Source organism: Dipodomys spectabilis, unplaced genomic scaffold (genome assembly GCF_019054845.1).
Source record: "Dipodomys spectabilis isolate Male_0828 unplaced genomic scaffold, ASM1905484v1 ptg000098l, whole genome shotgun sequence".
In the NCBI taxonomy this organism is placed as follows: Eukaryota; Metazoa; Chordata; class Mammalia; order Rodentia; family Heteromyidae; genus Dipodomys; species Dipodomys spectabilis.
This window is the reverse complement of record NW_024870775.1, coordinates 17,823,005-17,839,187: the sequence shown is the minus strand read 5'-3', so window position 1 is coordinate 17,839,187 and position 16,183 is coordinate 17,823,005. Positions and strand designations below refer to the sequence as shown.

General features: G+C 45.0%; 1 protein-coding gene across 1 annotated transcript in view; it reads right to left on the bottom strand.

Moving 5' to 3' along the window:
- Ippk (inositol-pentakisphosphate 2-kinase) overlaps positions 1 to 15,800 on the bottom strand; it is a 51,279-nt gene extending 35,479 nt beyond the window's left edge. The window contains exons 1-3 of the mRNA XM_042686998.1: positions 15,587 to 15,800; positions 6,302 to 6,349; positions 4,245 to 4,340 (exon numbers count right to left, since the gene is read on the bottom strand). Coding sequence (XP_042542932.1) covers positions 4,245 to 4,340; positions 6,302 to 6,349; positions 15,587 to 15,667 — 225 coding nt within the window. The 5' untranslated portion in view covers positions 15,668 to 15,800. The remainder of the gene's footprint in view (positions 1 to 4,244; positions 4,341 to 6,301; positions 6,350 to 15,586) is intronic.
- Positions 15,801 to 16,183: the final 383 nt, after the last annotated feature.

Sequence of the window (16,183 nt, the reverse complement as noted above, 5' to 3'; positions counted from 1 at the left end):
TAACTGGTGAAAAACTAAAACAATTTCCTCTGAAATCAGGAACAAAGCAAGGATGTCCAGTCCACTCCTCTTCAATATAATTCTAAAATTCCTAGCCAGATGATAAGGCAAGAAAAAGACATAAAAGGGCCAGGTGCTGGTGGCTCATGCCTGTATTCCTAGCTATTTAGGAGGCAGATAAGTGAGAATTGCAGTTCAAAGCCAACCCAGCCAGAGTCTATGAGACTCCTATCTCAAAAAAAAAAAAAAACTACCAAAAGACCAGAAGTAGAGTTGTGGCTCAAGTAGAAGAGCACAAGCCTTCAGCAAAAGCAGCTCAGGGACAGGTTCAGGCCCTCCATTCAAGCCTCAGGACCAACACGCACGCACGCACGCACGCACGCACGCACGCACGCACGCACGTGCGCGCACACACACACGCGCACACACACACACACACGCCTTCAGCAAAAGCAGCTCAGGGACAGGTTCAGGCCCTCCATTCAAGCCTCAGGACCAACACACACACACACACACACACACACACACACACACACACACACACACACGCACAAACGCGCGCGCGCACACACACACACACGCGCGCACACACGCGCACAATAGAAAAGGGATTCACATAGGGAAAGAAGTGAAACTATCCCTATTTGCAGCAAACAACATAATCTTATATCTAAAAGACTTGGAAGACTCTATCCCCAAGCTCCTACAGCTGATCAATTACTTTGGCAAAGTAGGAAACAAAATTAATCCCCAGCTGGGCACCAGTGGATCTTTGGCAAAGTAGGATACAAAATTAATACGCAGCTGGGCACCAATGGCTCATCCCTGTAATCATAGATACTCAGGAGGCTGGGATCTAAGAATCACAGTTCAAAGCCTGCTGGGGGAAGAAAATCTGTGAGACTGTCATCTCTAACTACCAGAAAACTGGAAGTGGAGCTGTGGCTCAAAATCGAGCACTAGCCTTGAGCAGAAAAAACTCAGGGACAGCACCCAGGCCTTGAGGTCAAAAGCTCCACAACCAAAAAAATAAAGAAACCCACAAAAACTCAGTAGGTTTTCTGTATACCAACAATAAATAAGCAGAGAGGGGAAACAGGGAAACAAATCCATTTGCAATAGCTTCAAAATTTATAATTGAGAAATTAAAAATTGAGAAATAAACATAACCAAAGAAAACCTTTATGATGAAAACTATAAAAATTTGAAGAAAGAAATCAAAGACAATATCAGGAAATGGAAAGATTTCCCATGTTCATGGATAGGTAGAATTAGTATTGTGAAAATGACCATACTTGGGAGAAGATCTTCACTAGCCATACAATGGACAAAAAGAAATGCAAATCAGGGCTAGGAAAATGGTCAGTGGTAGAGCGCTTGCCTTGCATGCCTGAGGCCCTGGTCCGATTCCTCAGCACCACATAAGCAAAAAGAAAAAAGCCGGAAGTGGCGCTGTGGCTCAAGTGGTAGAAAAAGCCTTGAGCTGAAGAGCTGAGTGACAGCGCCCAGGCCCAGAGTTCAGGCCCCACGACCGGACCCAAAAAAAAAAAAAAATGCAAATCTAAACAACATTGAGATATCACCTCACCCCAGTTAGAATGGCTATAATCAAGAACTCTAATAATTGGGCTGGGAAGGTGGCTCAGTGGTAGAGTGCTTGCCTTGCATTCATGAGGCCCTGGGTTCGATTCCTCAGCACCACATAAGCAAAAAGCAAAAAAAAAAAAAGAAATGTACTCATTACCTGACTTATGTAGCTGTAACCCTCTATATATCCTTCATAATAACAATAAAAAGTAAAAGATTACAAAAAGAATAATTAAAAAAAAAAAAAAAAAGAACTCTAATAACAACAGATGCTGGAGGGGATGTGGACAGAAGGGAACCCTACTGCATTGTTGGTGGGAGTGTACACTTGTTCAACCACTTTGGAAAGCAGTATGGAGGTTCCTCAAGACTCCTCATAGAGCTCCCCTATGACCCAGCAATCCCACTTTTGGGCATTTACCCAAATGATCACAAACAAGACCACACTAAAGCTACCAGCACAACTATGTTTACTGCAGCATTATTTACCATAGCTAAGATACGGAAACAACCCAGATGCCCCTCAGTAGATAAATGAATCAAGAAAATGTGGTATATATACACAATGGAATTCTATGCCTCCATCAGAAAGAATGACATTGTCCCATTTGTTAGGAAATGGAAAGACTTGGAAAAAATTATATTAAGTGAAGTAAGCCAGGCCCAAAGAAACATAGGTCCCATGGTTTCCCTTATTTGTAACAACTAGTATATGTCTGAGTCAAGCAGAAAAGGTCATATGAGTTGATGTTAGGAAAATAAACCCTAAGATATGTATTCAAATTTTTTTTTTCTTTCATGTGATTGTTTCTAACATATTTATAAGATTATTTCTTTTTTGGGGTTGGGAAGGTGGCTCAGTGGTAGAACACTTGCCTTGCATGCATGAGGCCCTGGGTTCAATTCCTCAGCACCACATAAGCAAAAAGAAAAAAGCCAGAAGTGGCGCTGTGGCTCAAGTGGTAGAGCACTAGCCTTGAGCTGAAGAGCTGAGGGACAGTGCCCAGGCCCAGAGTTCAAGCCCATGACCAACACATACACACACAAAAAAAAGACAAGACAAGAAAAGAAAGAAAGAAAAGCAAATCAAATCAACTCTGAGATTCTCTCTCACCCTAGTTAGATTAGCCAACATGGTGAATTCAAAAAGTGCTGGAGAGGATGTGGAGAAAAAAGAACCCTATTGCACTGTTGGTGGGAATGTAAACTAGTACAACCACTCTGGACAGCAGCCTGGGGGTTCCTCAAATAACTAAACATAGATCTTCCCTATGACCCAGCCATAATACTCAGGAGCATCTACCCTGAACATCATGAACCAGAATACCAGAAAGACATGGCCACGTCCATGTTCATCGCCACACTATTCACAATAGCCAAGATATGGAAACAGCCCAAATGCCCTACAATAGATAAAGGGATCAAAAACATGTGGTACTTATACACAATGAAATATTACACAGCCCTTAGAAAGAATATGTTATGGGGCTGGGAAGGTGGCTCAGTGGCAGAGCACTTGCCTTGCATGCATGAGGTCCTGGGTTCAATTCCTCAGCACCACATAAGCAAAAAGAAAAAAGCCGGAAGTGGTGCTGTGGCTCAAGCCTTGAGCTGAAGAGCTGAGGGACAGCACCCAGGCCCAGAGTTCAGGCCCCATGACGGGACCCAAAAAAAAGAAAGAAAGAATATGTTATTTTCAGGGAAATGGATGCTTTCATATGCAGAAGCTAGACCTAAAATACAAGAGGACATGATAAATTATACAGGACTCCAGGTATTTACACACAGTGAGGCTAAAGGAGGATATTCTTAGGGAAGGAACCTAAAGCCACAATGCCTCTGTGCCTATGAACATGTAAAATAATGTTTATTGAAATGAATCCCAGGAAATGGAAATGAGGGTTGTTTTTCCTGTGTTTTTTCTTCTGTTGCTGGTGAAAACGGTATTGTCTTGTTTTTGCTTTTGGTGTTTTAGTTTCTTGGGGATTTTTTTTTTGTCCTGTTTGTTCATTTGTCTATCTTTGGAAGGTATGGGGGACAGAGAAATGGAGAGACAAAGGGTGAACAAATGAAGCAGAGGTATTCACTAGACATTATATTGAAAATGAACTATACAAATTGTGGGTGGGGGCAGGAAGGGAAAACTGGGAGAGATTGAGGGAAGAGGTGACATTTTTCAAAACATTACCTGACTTGCAAAATGGTAACCTCTCTGGATATCATCTTAATAATAAAAAAAAATAATTTAACTGGGCAACTACACAGGATGAATCAAGTGACTTGGCCTATGTTCATGCTGTTGTGCCCCTGTCTACAAGGGTAGCAGCTTCTAGGGCAGGATCCAATTTGTTCCCTAACCCAAAGAAGGCACTCTAGGAGCAGAAGGCTAAGCTGTACCTTTGGGCTCAAGGATGGCCGGATACCCACTTGAGTGTCTCACCAAACAGGAGCCTAGGGCAGAGCTGGATAACAGTGACAGAGTTCCCTCCAACTTCATGGTCCTCAACCGTTAGATGGCACAACAGAGAGCAAGGCACCTGAAGACTCTGACTATTCAAGGGTTACCATTAAGCATGAAATTCCAATGACAACTGAGACACTGGTATGGTTAATATACGACCTTTCCATGAATTGAGATTTGAATAAAGATCACTTACCCCACAGTGAACACAGTGTTCCCCCAAGAACTCCTTCATGACATTTTTGCCAAAGTCCACAATGTTTTGCAGGTGCTGAAATATCTCTTCAGAGGTCTGCAAGAGACGAGCACAAGATACCCTCAGCATGAACCTCTGGTGTCCCTCTTCCTACCACCAAGAGCACCACTGCCATCCAATACACCCACTGAGCAGATGACTGGAAAATTAAGTGTCTACTTTTAAATATAGAATAGTGTTTTCTTCCCAATCAGATGTTTTTAAAGGGTAAAAAGGCAGCCTCCCTAGCTAGCTTGGGAAGCTGAAAATGGCAGGATGTCAGCTCAAAGCCAGACTGAGTAGGAAAGTCCACAAGATTATCTCAATGAAGGGAAGTTAGACATAGTAGCATCATAGTTAAGATTATAATAGTGTGCCTCTCTACTCAAGTATAACTATAGGAACCCTAAAGTCAGCAGATAACAGTCCAGGTGTATACACAGTCCAGGTGTATACACAGCAGGAAGTGAAACCCTAAACCAGGCACCAGTGGCTCACACCTATAATCCGGGCTACTCAAGAGTCTGAGAACAAGGATCTCAGTTGAAACCCAGTCTGAGCAGGAAAGTCTGAGAGATTCCCATCTCCAGTTAACTAGTAAAATGCCAAACTGGAAGAATAGCTCAAGTGGTAGAACACAAGTCATAAGCAAGAAAGCCAAGAGAAAGTTAAAAGTTCTGAGTTCAAGCCACAATACCAGCGCACGCGCACACACACACACACACACACACACACACACCCCACACACCCAGACAGACACACAAATATAGCAAAAAGACATAGCTTGGTGGTAGAGTACATACATAGCAGTACTCCAGTCTCAAGCCAGATGAGACATCCCAAAGGTGAAAAGCTTGAAGGGTCCAAGATGATGACTCCCGAGTGTGACAAAGGCTGATTGGTAGAATGGGCTTGCCCTGAGCTCATGGGGCCTTTTCAGGGCAAACCTAGAGGTACTCGCACCCAGCCTGGATTTGGGAAGGTCCCAGGACTGAATAGTCATCCTTAACGCTAGGGAAATCATTACTTGTATCAAGCGGTGCCTCCTGCACACCAAAGCATTGCAAATGTGCTACAGCTCCCACAACAGGATCTCATCACAACTCGGCCTGACAGAAAAGCCTAGAATATGCTTGGTGGCCCTGCATGGCTATGTCACACCTTCTGACAAAAAGCCCATAAGACCAATAGGAGAATGACCACAAGTCCTGTGATCAAGCAGCTTTATTGCACTGTGCTACCTACATACTACATGGAGCAAATGCTCGCTGAAAAACGCTGCTTTAGTAGATGGTCCGAAGGTTCACCACCAAGGCAGCAGTTGTCCACAGTGGTTCATGGTACTGTACTTGGACAACTCAGCCAAAATAAACCTGATGATCTATCTGACCTTGCCCAGTGCGACATTTAACATAATACAGACCCTCTACTAGTGCCATACACTATTTTCACAAACACAATTCCACAGATGGAGAAACTGAGGCAGCAGAAACTGGGGAACTTGGCAAAACAAAGCCAAGACCTGGTCCTATGTTCCTCACCAAAACTGAGTCCTCTGAGCAGGATCCAAAGGCAGAGCAAGGGCAAATCCTGCTCAGCACATGCAGATCAACCATGGTGACACCCAGTGAGTGACATGTGGTGACACACAGGTGTCATATCAGGAATGGGAGCCTACCACTTTTTTTTTTTTTTCTCCTGTCATGGGGCCTGAACTCTAGGCCTGGGCGCTGTCCCTCAGCTCTTCAGGTCAAGGCTAGTGCTCTACCACTTGAGCCACAGTGCCACTTCTGGCTTTTTCTGCTTATGTGGTGCTGAAGAATGGAACCCAGGGCCTCATGCATGCAAGGCAAGCACTCTACCACTGAGCCACCTTCCCAGCCCCGAGCCTACCACTTTCTATACTGAATGTTTATGTCATATTTCAATTTACACAACTAGAATGCACAAGGAAAATATTCCAAGTCTTCTTAAACAATGGCTATAATGATTGTGTGTGGCCATCCTGCCAATCTTACCTTCTTCCTATTTGGAGGAAACTTCAGAAAACGCAGCACCACACAGCGCTGTTGGAAAATAAAAGAAAAGTCTGATTAGTACTGGCTAACACCCAGACATGTGGTTCAACAGCTGGGCAGAAGGGGCCCAGCCATTACGGGAGCTCTCCCAGGGGAGACAAGGGTGGAGCCACTTCGAGAGAGCGTGGCACAGGGCAGCCAGGACAAGCTGTGGTCTTTGACCTAGCTACCACTCCTAGATATTTATCTTATGAAAGAGAATTAAGGAAGCTCAAACAACATTAGCAACTGTACATTTGACCACTAAGATGATGTTAAGTGAAATGAACCCCAAGACAGGGACACAAGTGGTTTTTTTCTTTCTTGCTATTATTTTTAACGTACTTATCATATACTATGTGATTTTTTTTGTTTCTTTGGTATGTCTTCCCCCACGGTATAACCCCTGTTTTCACTGTATTTGATGTTGGTGTCCTGCATCTTATGTATATACACTTTTCTAATTTGGGGAGGGGAAGGGAAATAACAAAATGCTTAAATAGGGATACAGGTTGACCCATTGTAACAATGAGATCTACAAAACACCATGTTGAAAACGAACTTTACAACTTGTTTGGAGGAGGGAGGGAGGAGTTGGGGAGGTGGGGAAGGAAGGGATGGTAGGAGGGGGTAGCAATGCTTGATAGGAAATGTACTCATTACCTTACTCGTGTAACTGTAACCCCTCTGTACATTATTTTTACAATAAAAAAATGTATTAAAAAAACATTAGCAACTGTATGTAAGTAAACAAGTTCTTACAACTCCTAAGGAAGGTCCTAGAAATGACTGGTCAGGCCCAATTACTTTGTGAAAATGAAATTAAACACAAACTACTGAGCACTTTTCTATAGGTATACTTACACTTCAATTTTACATTTTTAAAGTAATTCTTAGCCAAGTATGGTGGTATACACCTGTCATCCTAGCACCAGGGATGCTGAAGCAGGCGTATTACAAGTTTAAGGCCAGCGTGAGATACACAGCAACAAGACCTTGCCTAAATATATAATACTTACAAATAAAAATAACTAAAATTATGAAATGAAATATATGTATAAACTGCATGAAGCAGTCTGAAAGGACGTTCAGGATGAGTTTAATAGCATCTACAAGCCAAAGAATAACAATTTTTCAGTTTAATTATTCCAATGTATTAATGTTTTCATATTATACACAATAGGAAGGCATATTTTAGCTGGGAGCTGGTGGCTCACGCCTATAATCCTAGCTAGAAGCTGAGGTCTGAGGATCGCAGTTCAAAGCCAGCCTAGGCAGGAGTCCGTGAGATTTTTAATCCCCAATAAACCACCAGAAAACCGGAAGTGGTGCTGTGGCTCAAGAGGTAGAGCACTAGCCTTGAGCTGAAGAGCTGAGGGACAGAGCCCAGGCCCAGAGTCCACGCCCCACAACCGACCAAAAAAAAAGAATGCATATTTTATAGAAAGAAGAAGAATGTATGTGAGAGATACTCTAACAACATGTACAAAGGTGAGAGGCAGGAACTCTGGGGAGCACTCGAGCCACGTAGGACTGACAGTAGGTCACAATGAAGAAGGCTTAGAAAGTATTCTTGCTGGAAGTGGTCTTTTTACTACACTGAGGCAGGAGGATCACAAGTTCAAGAGTAGCCTGGGCTACACAGAGACCTTACCTCAAAAAACCAGGAAAATTTATGGGCTGGGAAGGTGGCTCAGTGGTAGAGCGCTTGCCTTGCATTCCTGAGGCCCTGGGTTCGATTCCTCAGCACCACATAAGCAAAAAGAAAAAAAGCCAGAAGTGGCGCTGTGGCTCAAGTGGTAGAGCGCTAGCCTTGAGCTGAAGAGCTGAGGGACAGCGCCCAAGCCCAGAGTTCAGGCCCCACGACTGGACCAAAAAAAAAAAAAAAAAATACAGGAAAATTCATTTTAAAAAAGAAAAAAGGAGAGAGGAGGTAAAGGGAAGACATTCTAAAACAAAAAATGCCTGAGCAATAAAAGCTCTATAGAGAGAAAAAGCACCCCTTAACAATGCAGCTACTGCTCCTAAAACCCAGTGGTCTTGGTTGGGACTTCCTAGTCCCATTCTAGCCATTGGTTCATTTATTTAGTTTTACCTTGGTTTTGGGGGAGTTTTTTTGTTTTTTGTTTTTTTGTCAGTCATGGGGCTTGAACTCTGGGCTTGGGCGCTGTTCCTGTGCTCTTCAGCTCAAAGCGAGCACTCTACCGCTTAAGCTACAACACCACTTCCAGTTTTCTAGTGGGTTTTTTTAGAGGTAAGAGTCTCACGGACTTTCCTGCCTGAGCTGGCCTTGAACCATGACCTTCAGATCTCAGCCTCCTGAGTAGCTAGGATTACAGGCATGAGCCACTGGCACCTGGCTTTACTTTGTTATTTTTATTTTTATTTTTATTTTTTTGGGGGGGGTCCTGCCATGGGACCTGAACTCTGGGCCTGGGCGCTGTCCCTCAGCTGTTCAGCTCAAGGCTAAAGCTCTACCACTTGAGCCACAGCACCACTTCCAGCTTTTTTCTTTTTGCTTATGTGGTGCTGAGGAATCGAACCCAGGGCCTCAGGAATGCAAGGCAAGTATTCTACCACTGAGCCACCTTCCCAGCCCCTACTTTGTTATTTTTAAGAGACAGGGTTTCCCTATGTTTTCATGCTAACCTCAAACTCCTTAGTACAGTAAACCTTCTGCCTCAGCTCCCCAAGCGCTGGAACTCCATGGGATGGACTGAGTATGCCACTACTGGCCTTGCTTCCCCTACTTATTGAGGTCCCACTTCCAGTCAGTGCCAAGTGCTTGGTACATTGCTGGACAGCTACACTTCCTAAAATGAACCCTAGACTGGTAGCTGAGGTCCATGGCACACAACAAAGGTCAAGGTCATATGGGTCATATGGAACAGAGCTGAGAGGTGTGTCCAAATCCTAGACTAATGTCCTCACCTTTCTAGTTGTCAGGCTCCTAGTGACTGCTGAGGTCCCAGTTCGGGAGTTGAGAGTACTGGCTAGAGAGGTGGTTCCCAACAGAGAGTATAGACAAAGGCCTTGCGAGGCCTTCTTGGACCACCCTCAAGTGGGTCCTCAGCCACCACCACATCTTTGTACAGTGGCTCAGCTTCTGTATTACCCACAGGAAGTCTCCTTTCCCTTCCCATTAAAGAGCTAAAACTAGCTGAGCAAATCTAAATGTAGCAATGTGTACACATCAAGAGAAATGCTTCCTCCACCCACTCCTTTATCATCCAAAAACTGTCACCAGAAACCCAATTACCACTCCCACAACTGCAGGGTGAGCTTTAAAGGTCAATCTAAATATCAGCACTCAGAATTCTCTCAGGTTTGCCTGTCCCATATGACCTGTGCCAACCAGTCAGTACCAACTGCCTCTATCAGAGGAATAACTGGGCTGAGCCGGCTAGAGGGGTGTGGTAATTGGCTAATGCCAGACAAAAGCCCATCAAGGAAATTGCCTGGCAAACTCATGCTGACAGTATAAAGCAGGTGAAAAATCAACTCTCAGTAGCCAACTCTCATTAGCCAAAAGATACATGAGTCCAAGAGGGACCCTAAGGTGGAAAGTCCAAAATAGAAATAGATAAACAGCATTTCTATCTACCTAACAAGGCAACAAGTCATTAAGATTGGAAGGAAGGGCACCAAAGTATTAACAGAACTTATTTTCTAAGTGGGGAAGTGTTGGGGGAGTTTTACTTTCTTCCTTCTACTAGTCTTTACTAGTAGAAGGGCAGATAAAGGACGAAATATTCATATTAAATAAAAGTAAAAGGCCACAAAAAACCAATACATTAAAAGGGACACCTGCTGATATGAAGCCTGAGGGAATGTTAGCTTTCAATTATTGTAACAAAATACCTGAGAAAATCAACTTAAAAAGAGAAAGGTTTATTTTGGTTCAGGTTCATAGGTATCTGTGCTAGACTTGCTTGGCCCTGTTGCTTTGGGGCCTGTGGCGACAAAGCACATTTACAGGGTACATGGCAGAGGAAGCCTGTTCACCTCAGGCAGCTGGAAAACTTCACACCCACAAGTCCCAGAACAACACCCCAGGCACCCACACAATTTGCAGAAAGGATCTGAGCTCTCCTTAGAATCTCAAACAGAACAAGAGGAAATGAGCAGTTCTCCTCATGCTTTTAGTAAACATTCTTTGTTTGCAGGTCAATTAAATGGTAAAGAATTTCATGTCATCTCTATCAATAAAGAAAAACATTTACACATTAAGTATGGAAATATCACAATGAAACTCCTCTGTATATTATACACTAATCTTTATTATTATTAATCTTTGTTATTATAGAGGTGATATACAGAGAAATTACAATTACATGAGTCAGGTAATGAGTGCATTTCCTTTCCTCAAGTGTCTTCTGTTCCCTCATTCTTTCCCAGTCCCTCCCTCCTGTCTCCACCCATGCGTTTCAATAGTTTACTTTCATCAATGTCCAAGTGACTTCCATTGCTGCACTTTTTCACTTTTTTTCCCCTGAGTTCTGTACCCTACCCCCGTAACCTCCCCCGAAGATATACACATGAATACACCATAATGTAAAGACAGAATCATCAAAAACTAAAAACTTTAAAAAAAGTCTCTTGTTTCCATATCTTGGTGTTTATTTCAGTGTGTACATTATTTTATATAAATATGAAGAGGCACTTAGCCGTTGTGCCCTTGTGTTTCTCCCCTAAGAATATCCTCTTTTGGTCTCACTGTGTGTGAGTATCTAGAATCCTGTATAATTTGTCATATCCCAATGCAGTTTAGATCTAATTTCTGCATATGAGAGAGAACATGCACCGTTTGTCTCTCTGAGCTTAGCTTACCTCACTTAACATGATTTGTTCTAGTTCCTCCACTTCCCTGCAAATGACATTATTTTATTCTAATGGCTGTGTAAAATTCCATTGTGTATAGGTACCTACCACATTTTTGGGATCCACTCATCTATTGTGGGGTATCTAGACTGTTTTCTTATCTTTTATTGTGAATTGTACAGAAATGAATGTGGATATGCAGGTGTCTTTATCATATTCTGGCTCATGATGTTCAGGGTAGATGCCCAGGAGTGGTATGACTGGGTCATAGGGAAGGTCTATGTTTAGTTTTATATATACCTTGTTTTTTTAAGAAAGGAAAACATGGTCAAATATATTGTTTACAACTATAAAAACAGAACAAGGAAATCTGAATTAGTGGAAGAGAGAGTGATGGAGGTAAGAGTGATTAGAATGTATCGTAAACATGTGTTAGAATGTTATCAATGAAGTCCCCTCTGTGTAACTGAAGCAAGCTCTTTATGTGAGAGAGAAAGAGAGAGAGAGAGAGAGATTGATTGATTGATAGACTGATTGATTGATTGGGGGAGGAGGGTCCCCTGGGGCTTCAACTCATAGCCTGAGCACTGTCCCTGGGCATTTTTGCTTAAGGCTAATGCTCTACCACTTGAGCCACTGCTCCACTTCCAGTTGAGTTTTTTTGTTTTTATTTTTGTTTTGGGAGGGTGGGAAGTAGTAAATTGGAGAAAACAGTCTCATAGACTTTCATCTTGCCTACACTGGCTTTGAACTGTGATCCTGAGATCTCAAGTCTCCTGAGTAGCTAACATTACAGGCATAAGCTACTGGCACCTAGATAAAGTAAACTCTTTTAATGATTAATTTTAAGAAGAAAAAAAAATGGTAGCTTTAATGTTCTACCCCGAGGACAATGTAACCTATGGGGTTCAGTGTCCTGGATACCTGAGATTGAACAACAAACTTTCACAAGCCAACTCAAGAGCCAAACGCAACAGGCAGAGGTGGAGACAAGTGCCGACACCTGGGAAAGAAGGCAGCTACAGTGGCATAAAAGGAGGCAATAGGTTCCAAGAACCTATGATGTGGCGCTAAAGTGAGGGCTACGCCCTCAGACATCTCTCGTGGGAGCCTTGGACTCCAGAAAGCCATAAGAGGCAGTACAGTAGTCTATCAAGCTTATCAGAGACTCTGTATCAGATAGGCAAGGAACCTGAGGTATTATGTCTGGGAAATGAACACACTACATAGCTATCTCAAACTAAGAGAGAACTTAGCCCAATGGTTAACACTGAAACCATCTGGGGCTGCCTCTAAGAATAGGGGTTGTGGAAAGCTGACTACAACCTGCCAGGGACACTGCTAAAATGCCTCTCTGTGAGCTGGTCTGCTATTTATCTTTCTGCTCATCCCAGCACACCCCAGTCCCCTCCTGGAGCTCACAGGCAACATCTGCATCCCCAAGTCCCAACTCTTTCTTTCTCTCAGTCCCAGTTTACCCATGGCAAGGGCATCACCATGCTCCAGTGGCCAATCCAGATGCCCCCACCTAGCCCCTTGCCCCCTGTAGGATGGCAGTGTGCTTGTGTATCAGGTGCTGCTTAGAAGGGAGGACATACAGGGGCCCTTTCTAAGGGCTTCTCAACTCTGAGAGTGACTGTGATCTCACAGAAAAAATTAGCATCTTCCTATGTGATAAGACTTGGCAAAGGACTAGAAGGTCTGGGAAGCTGAGAAGTGGGGTATACCTGCTTCCACACTTGACTCCATAAGTAGAAGAAAGCCAGGTGCCGGTGGCTCACACCTGTAATCCTAGCTACTCAGGAGGCTGAGATCTAAGGATCGTGGTTCAAAGCCAGCGCAGGCAGGAAAGTAAGTGAACCTCTTATCTCCAATAAACCACCAGAAAACTGGAAGTGGCGCTGTAGCTCAAGTGGTAGAGCGCTAGCCTTGAGCTGAAATGCTGAGGGACAGCACTCAAGCCCAGAATTCAAGCCTCACGAACGACCCAAAAAAAAAAAAAAAAAGAAGAAGAAGTAGAAGAGCCATGAACATACCCAGTGTCCAAGAAGCAGGGAGTCCTCCAAGTCTCACTCAACTACTCTCTACCCCATTCCCATATGTATCTTCTCTCCTTGGACACAATTGCCCCTGAAAAACTGCCTTCCTAGGGCTTCCTCTATCCTCCTTGGTATACAACCTGAGAAAACATGCCAGTAGGCATACACACTCAAGGCCCACGCAATTGCAAAGGCTTCCAACTGTTCAACACTCAGCACAATACAATTTATCTATTATCAGCTACAGGTGTGAAACAATTCTTTATGAGACTTTGCAGTGATAAACTTCCATTTCAAATGGTGAACTAAAACCACCACCAAGCGGGAATGCATTTTTGTTGGTTTTGGTGCTGATGCTGGGGCATGAACTCAGGGCCTTGTGCCTCATGCTTCACTTTCTCCTTCAAGGCTGATGCCCTACCCATCTTCACTTCTGGGTTTTTGCTGTTTAATTGTTAATAAAAATTCTCAGGAATAGCAACAGGGCTGACTTCAAACTTCAGTTCCCCAAATCTTAGCTAGAATTACAGGTGTGAACCACCAAGACCCGGCCAAAAAAGAGCAAATTTAATTCAAAACAAGTAATAAGGGCTAGGGAGTAGAGTTCAGTACTAGAGCACTTACCTAGTGTGCTTGAAGCCCTGGGTTTAAGCCCCAGCAAAGTAGCAGTAATACTAATAGTAGGAGTAATAATAATAGCAGCATGGGTCCAGGACAGCCTGATGGCTCAAAGTTTTAAACTGTAAAAATAAAAGAAACATTGGGCTGGGAAGGTGGCTCAGTGGTAGAGTGCTTGCCTTGCATGCATGAGGCCCTGGGTTCAATTCCTCAGCACCACATAAGCAGAAAAAGCCAGAAGTGGAGCTGTGGCTCAAGTGGTAGAGTGCTAGCCTTGAGCTGAAGAGCTGAGGTACAGCGCCCAGGCCCAGAGCCCAGGCCCCATGACTGGCATAAATAAATAAATAAATAAATAAATACATATATATATATATATATATATATATATATACACACACAACTACAATGATTGGAACTATGGTGAGCAGCCGTCCTGGGAGGGGCTAGGCTGCCCTGAAGAGGCCTGCTCAGGGAAGGGAGTAAATTATGTGACTACTGGAAATGTAGAGAGGGTGAGAACAATCAAGTGCTAGTCTGTCAAAGCCTCTGCTCTTTCAACACTAAATGTCTTTTTGCTCCAATCTGGAAGTTTCATTAGCTCCTAATAAAAGCCTTACATTAGCCTTGTTCATTATAAATTCACCCAAAAATCTTAAGTGGAGCCTGATTGATTTCTTTAGTTCCCTGCCTGTACTTAATGGTTACTAAAGCACAAAGGTAGAACCTATGGGCCAGTTTACACAATAGCTTAACAACTACATTACCTGTGCATCCCTGAAGAGCTGTTGGAAAGGGGCAGGGCTTTCATCTCTAATTCTACAAGAATCACCAGTTCAAGGGGATGATAGTTATCACTTGCCAAACATAACTTACCCACTGATATTTTAGGCAATTCTACCAAGTGCATTCTAATCCTCACTCCATTTTCCAAATGCAGTCACTGAATTGAGCCTCCACTAATCCGTGGTAGAACCAGGAATCATCCCAGCTCCCTTTGCTTCTAACTCAATCTAACCACTCCCTCTGTGACAGTCCTTCCCTCCTACTCCCCCAGCCCACCACATTCCTGAGAGGTTGTATCAGACTGCAAGACCTCAAAAGAAATCTAGGGCTGCACACAAATCCACATGCTCCTTCCTCTTCCTGGGTTCACCTCCGTGGGAGTCATTGAAGTTTCTCAAAGTCTTATCCCATTAAATTAAAAAGGGGAAACCCTATATTTTGCAAAGATTCCGGCGGCGAGGCTGTGGGCAGTGCCCCGTTATTATTAACAACAGAAGCCGAGAGAACAGCAGTTCCGTGGTCGGAGCGACAGCATCTCCAGCACTTCCCCCAGTGCTGCCTGGACCCTGGTCCTTTCAGTCCACCGCGGCCTGACAGGCGAGCACCGGGGAGGCGGCTGTACGACAAGAGATCGCGTGGCACCGACGGGGCGAGGAAGGGGGAGATCAGAACCGACCCTGGGATGTAGGAGAGCACGGGGGGAGGGGATAGAGGACCGAAGAGTGAGGAGGGCTCCAGGAGGGACGGAGGACCAATGGGAAAATAGGGCACTAAGTGAAAGACGGGACAGTGGACCGAGCACAGGGGGGGCGGCACGCAGAGGAAGAGAGATGGTTACTAAGGGATAGTGGGGAATTAACGGGGAATGTTACTGGAGTGAGGCCGACCTAGGCTAAGAAGGTGCTGGGGGCCGGGGTGGGAGGAGAACCCACGGACCCGGCAAGTCGGGTGAGGCCCGGAACCACACCGCCCGACAGCCGCTCACCTGCGCGTGAGCCACCACCAGGCTCTTGTTGCCTTCGCCGTGATACCTCCATTCATTCTCATCCATCTTCCCCTCTTCCATGCCCCGGCGCAGCCCTGGAGCCTCACTGGCCAGGACGCGGGGATGCGAGCTGGGGGCCGCCCGCCTCGCCGGGGTGCAGCCGCCGAGACCTGGAAAGCAGCGCCTGTCAGCCGCCCACTGCGCTCTACTCCGCCTGGGCGACTGGTAGGCGCGGGCCGCCGGAAGCCACGCCCCCAGGGGCTGCCATGGCCGAGCCGGGCAACTTCCGGGTTCCCACCCACTTCACCTCCATTGACCGTGGCGGTAGATGGGCGGGAGGTCATCTTAGGTGCTGGCAGAGTGACTCACTTCCGGTGCGCGGTCCCGGGAATCGGAAGGGAGGTTTCCGGACTTGGCGCCGGATGTGAGGCCGACGGGAGGACCCGGCGGCTGCTCGGCGCCCGGCGCTGGTGGGAGGTGTGCGGTATCGACGACCGACAATCTTGGGTCCCGGGCTGCCCAGCCGGGCGATCGCAGCGAGATGCTAGGGTACAAGTTGACTCTTTGCATGCTCATGAAGCAGAGACACGCCAGGTC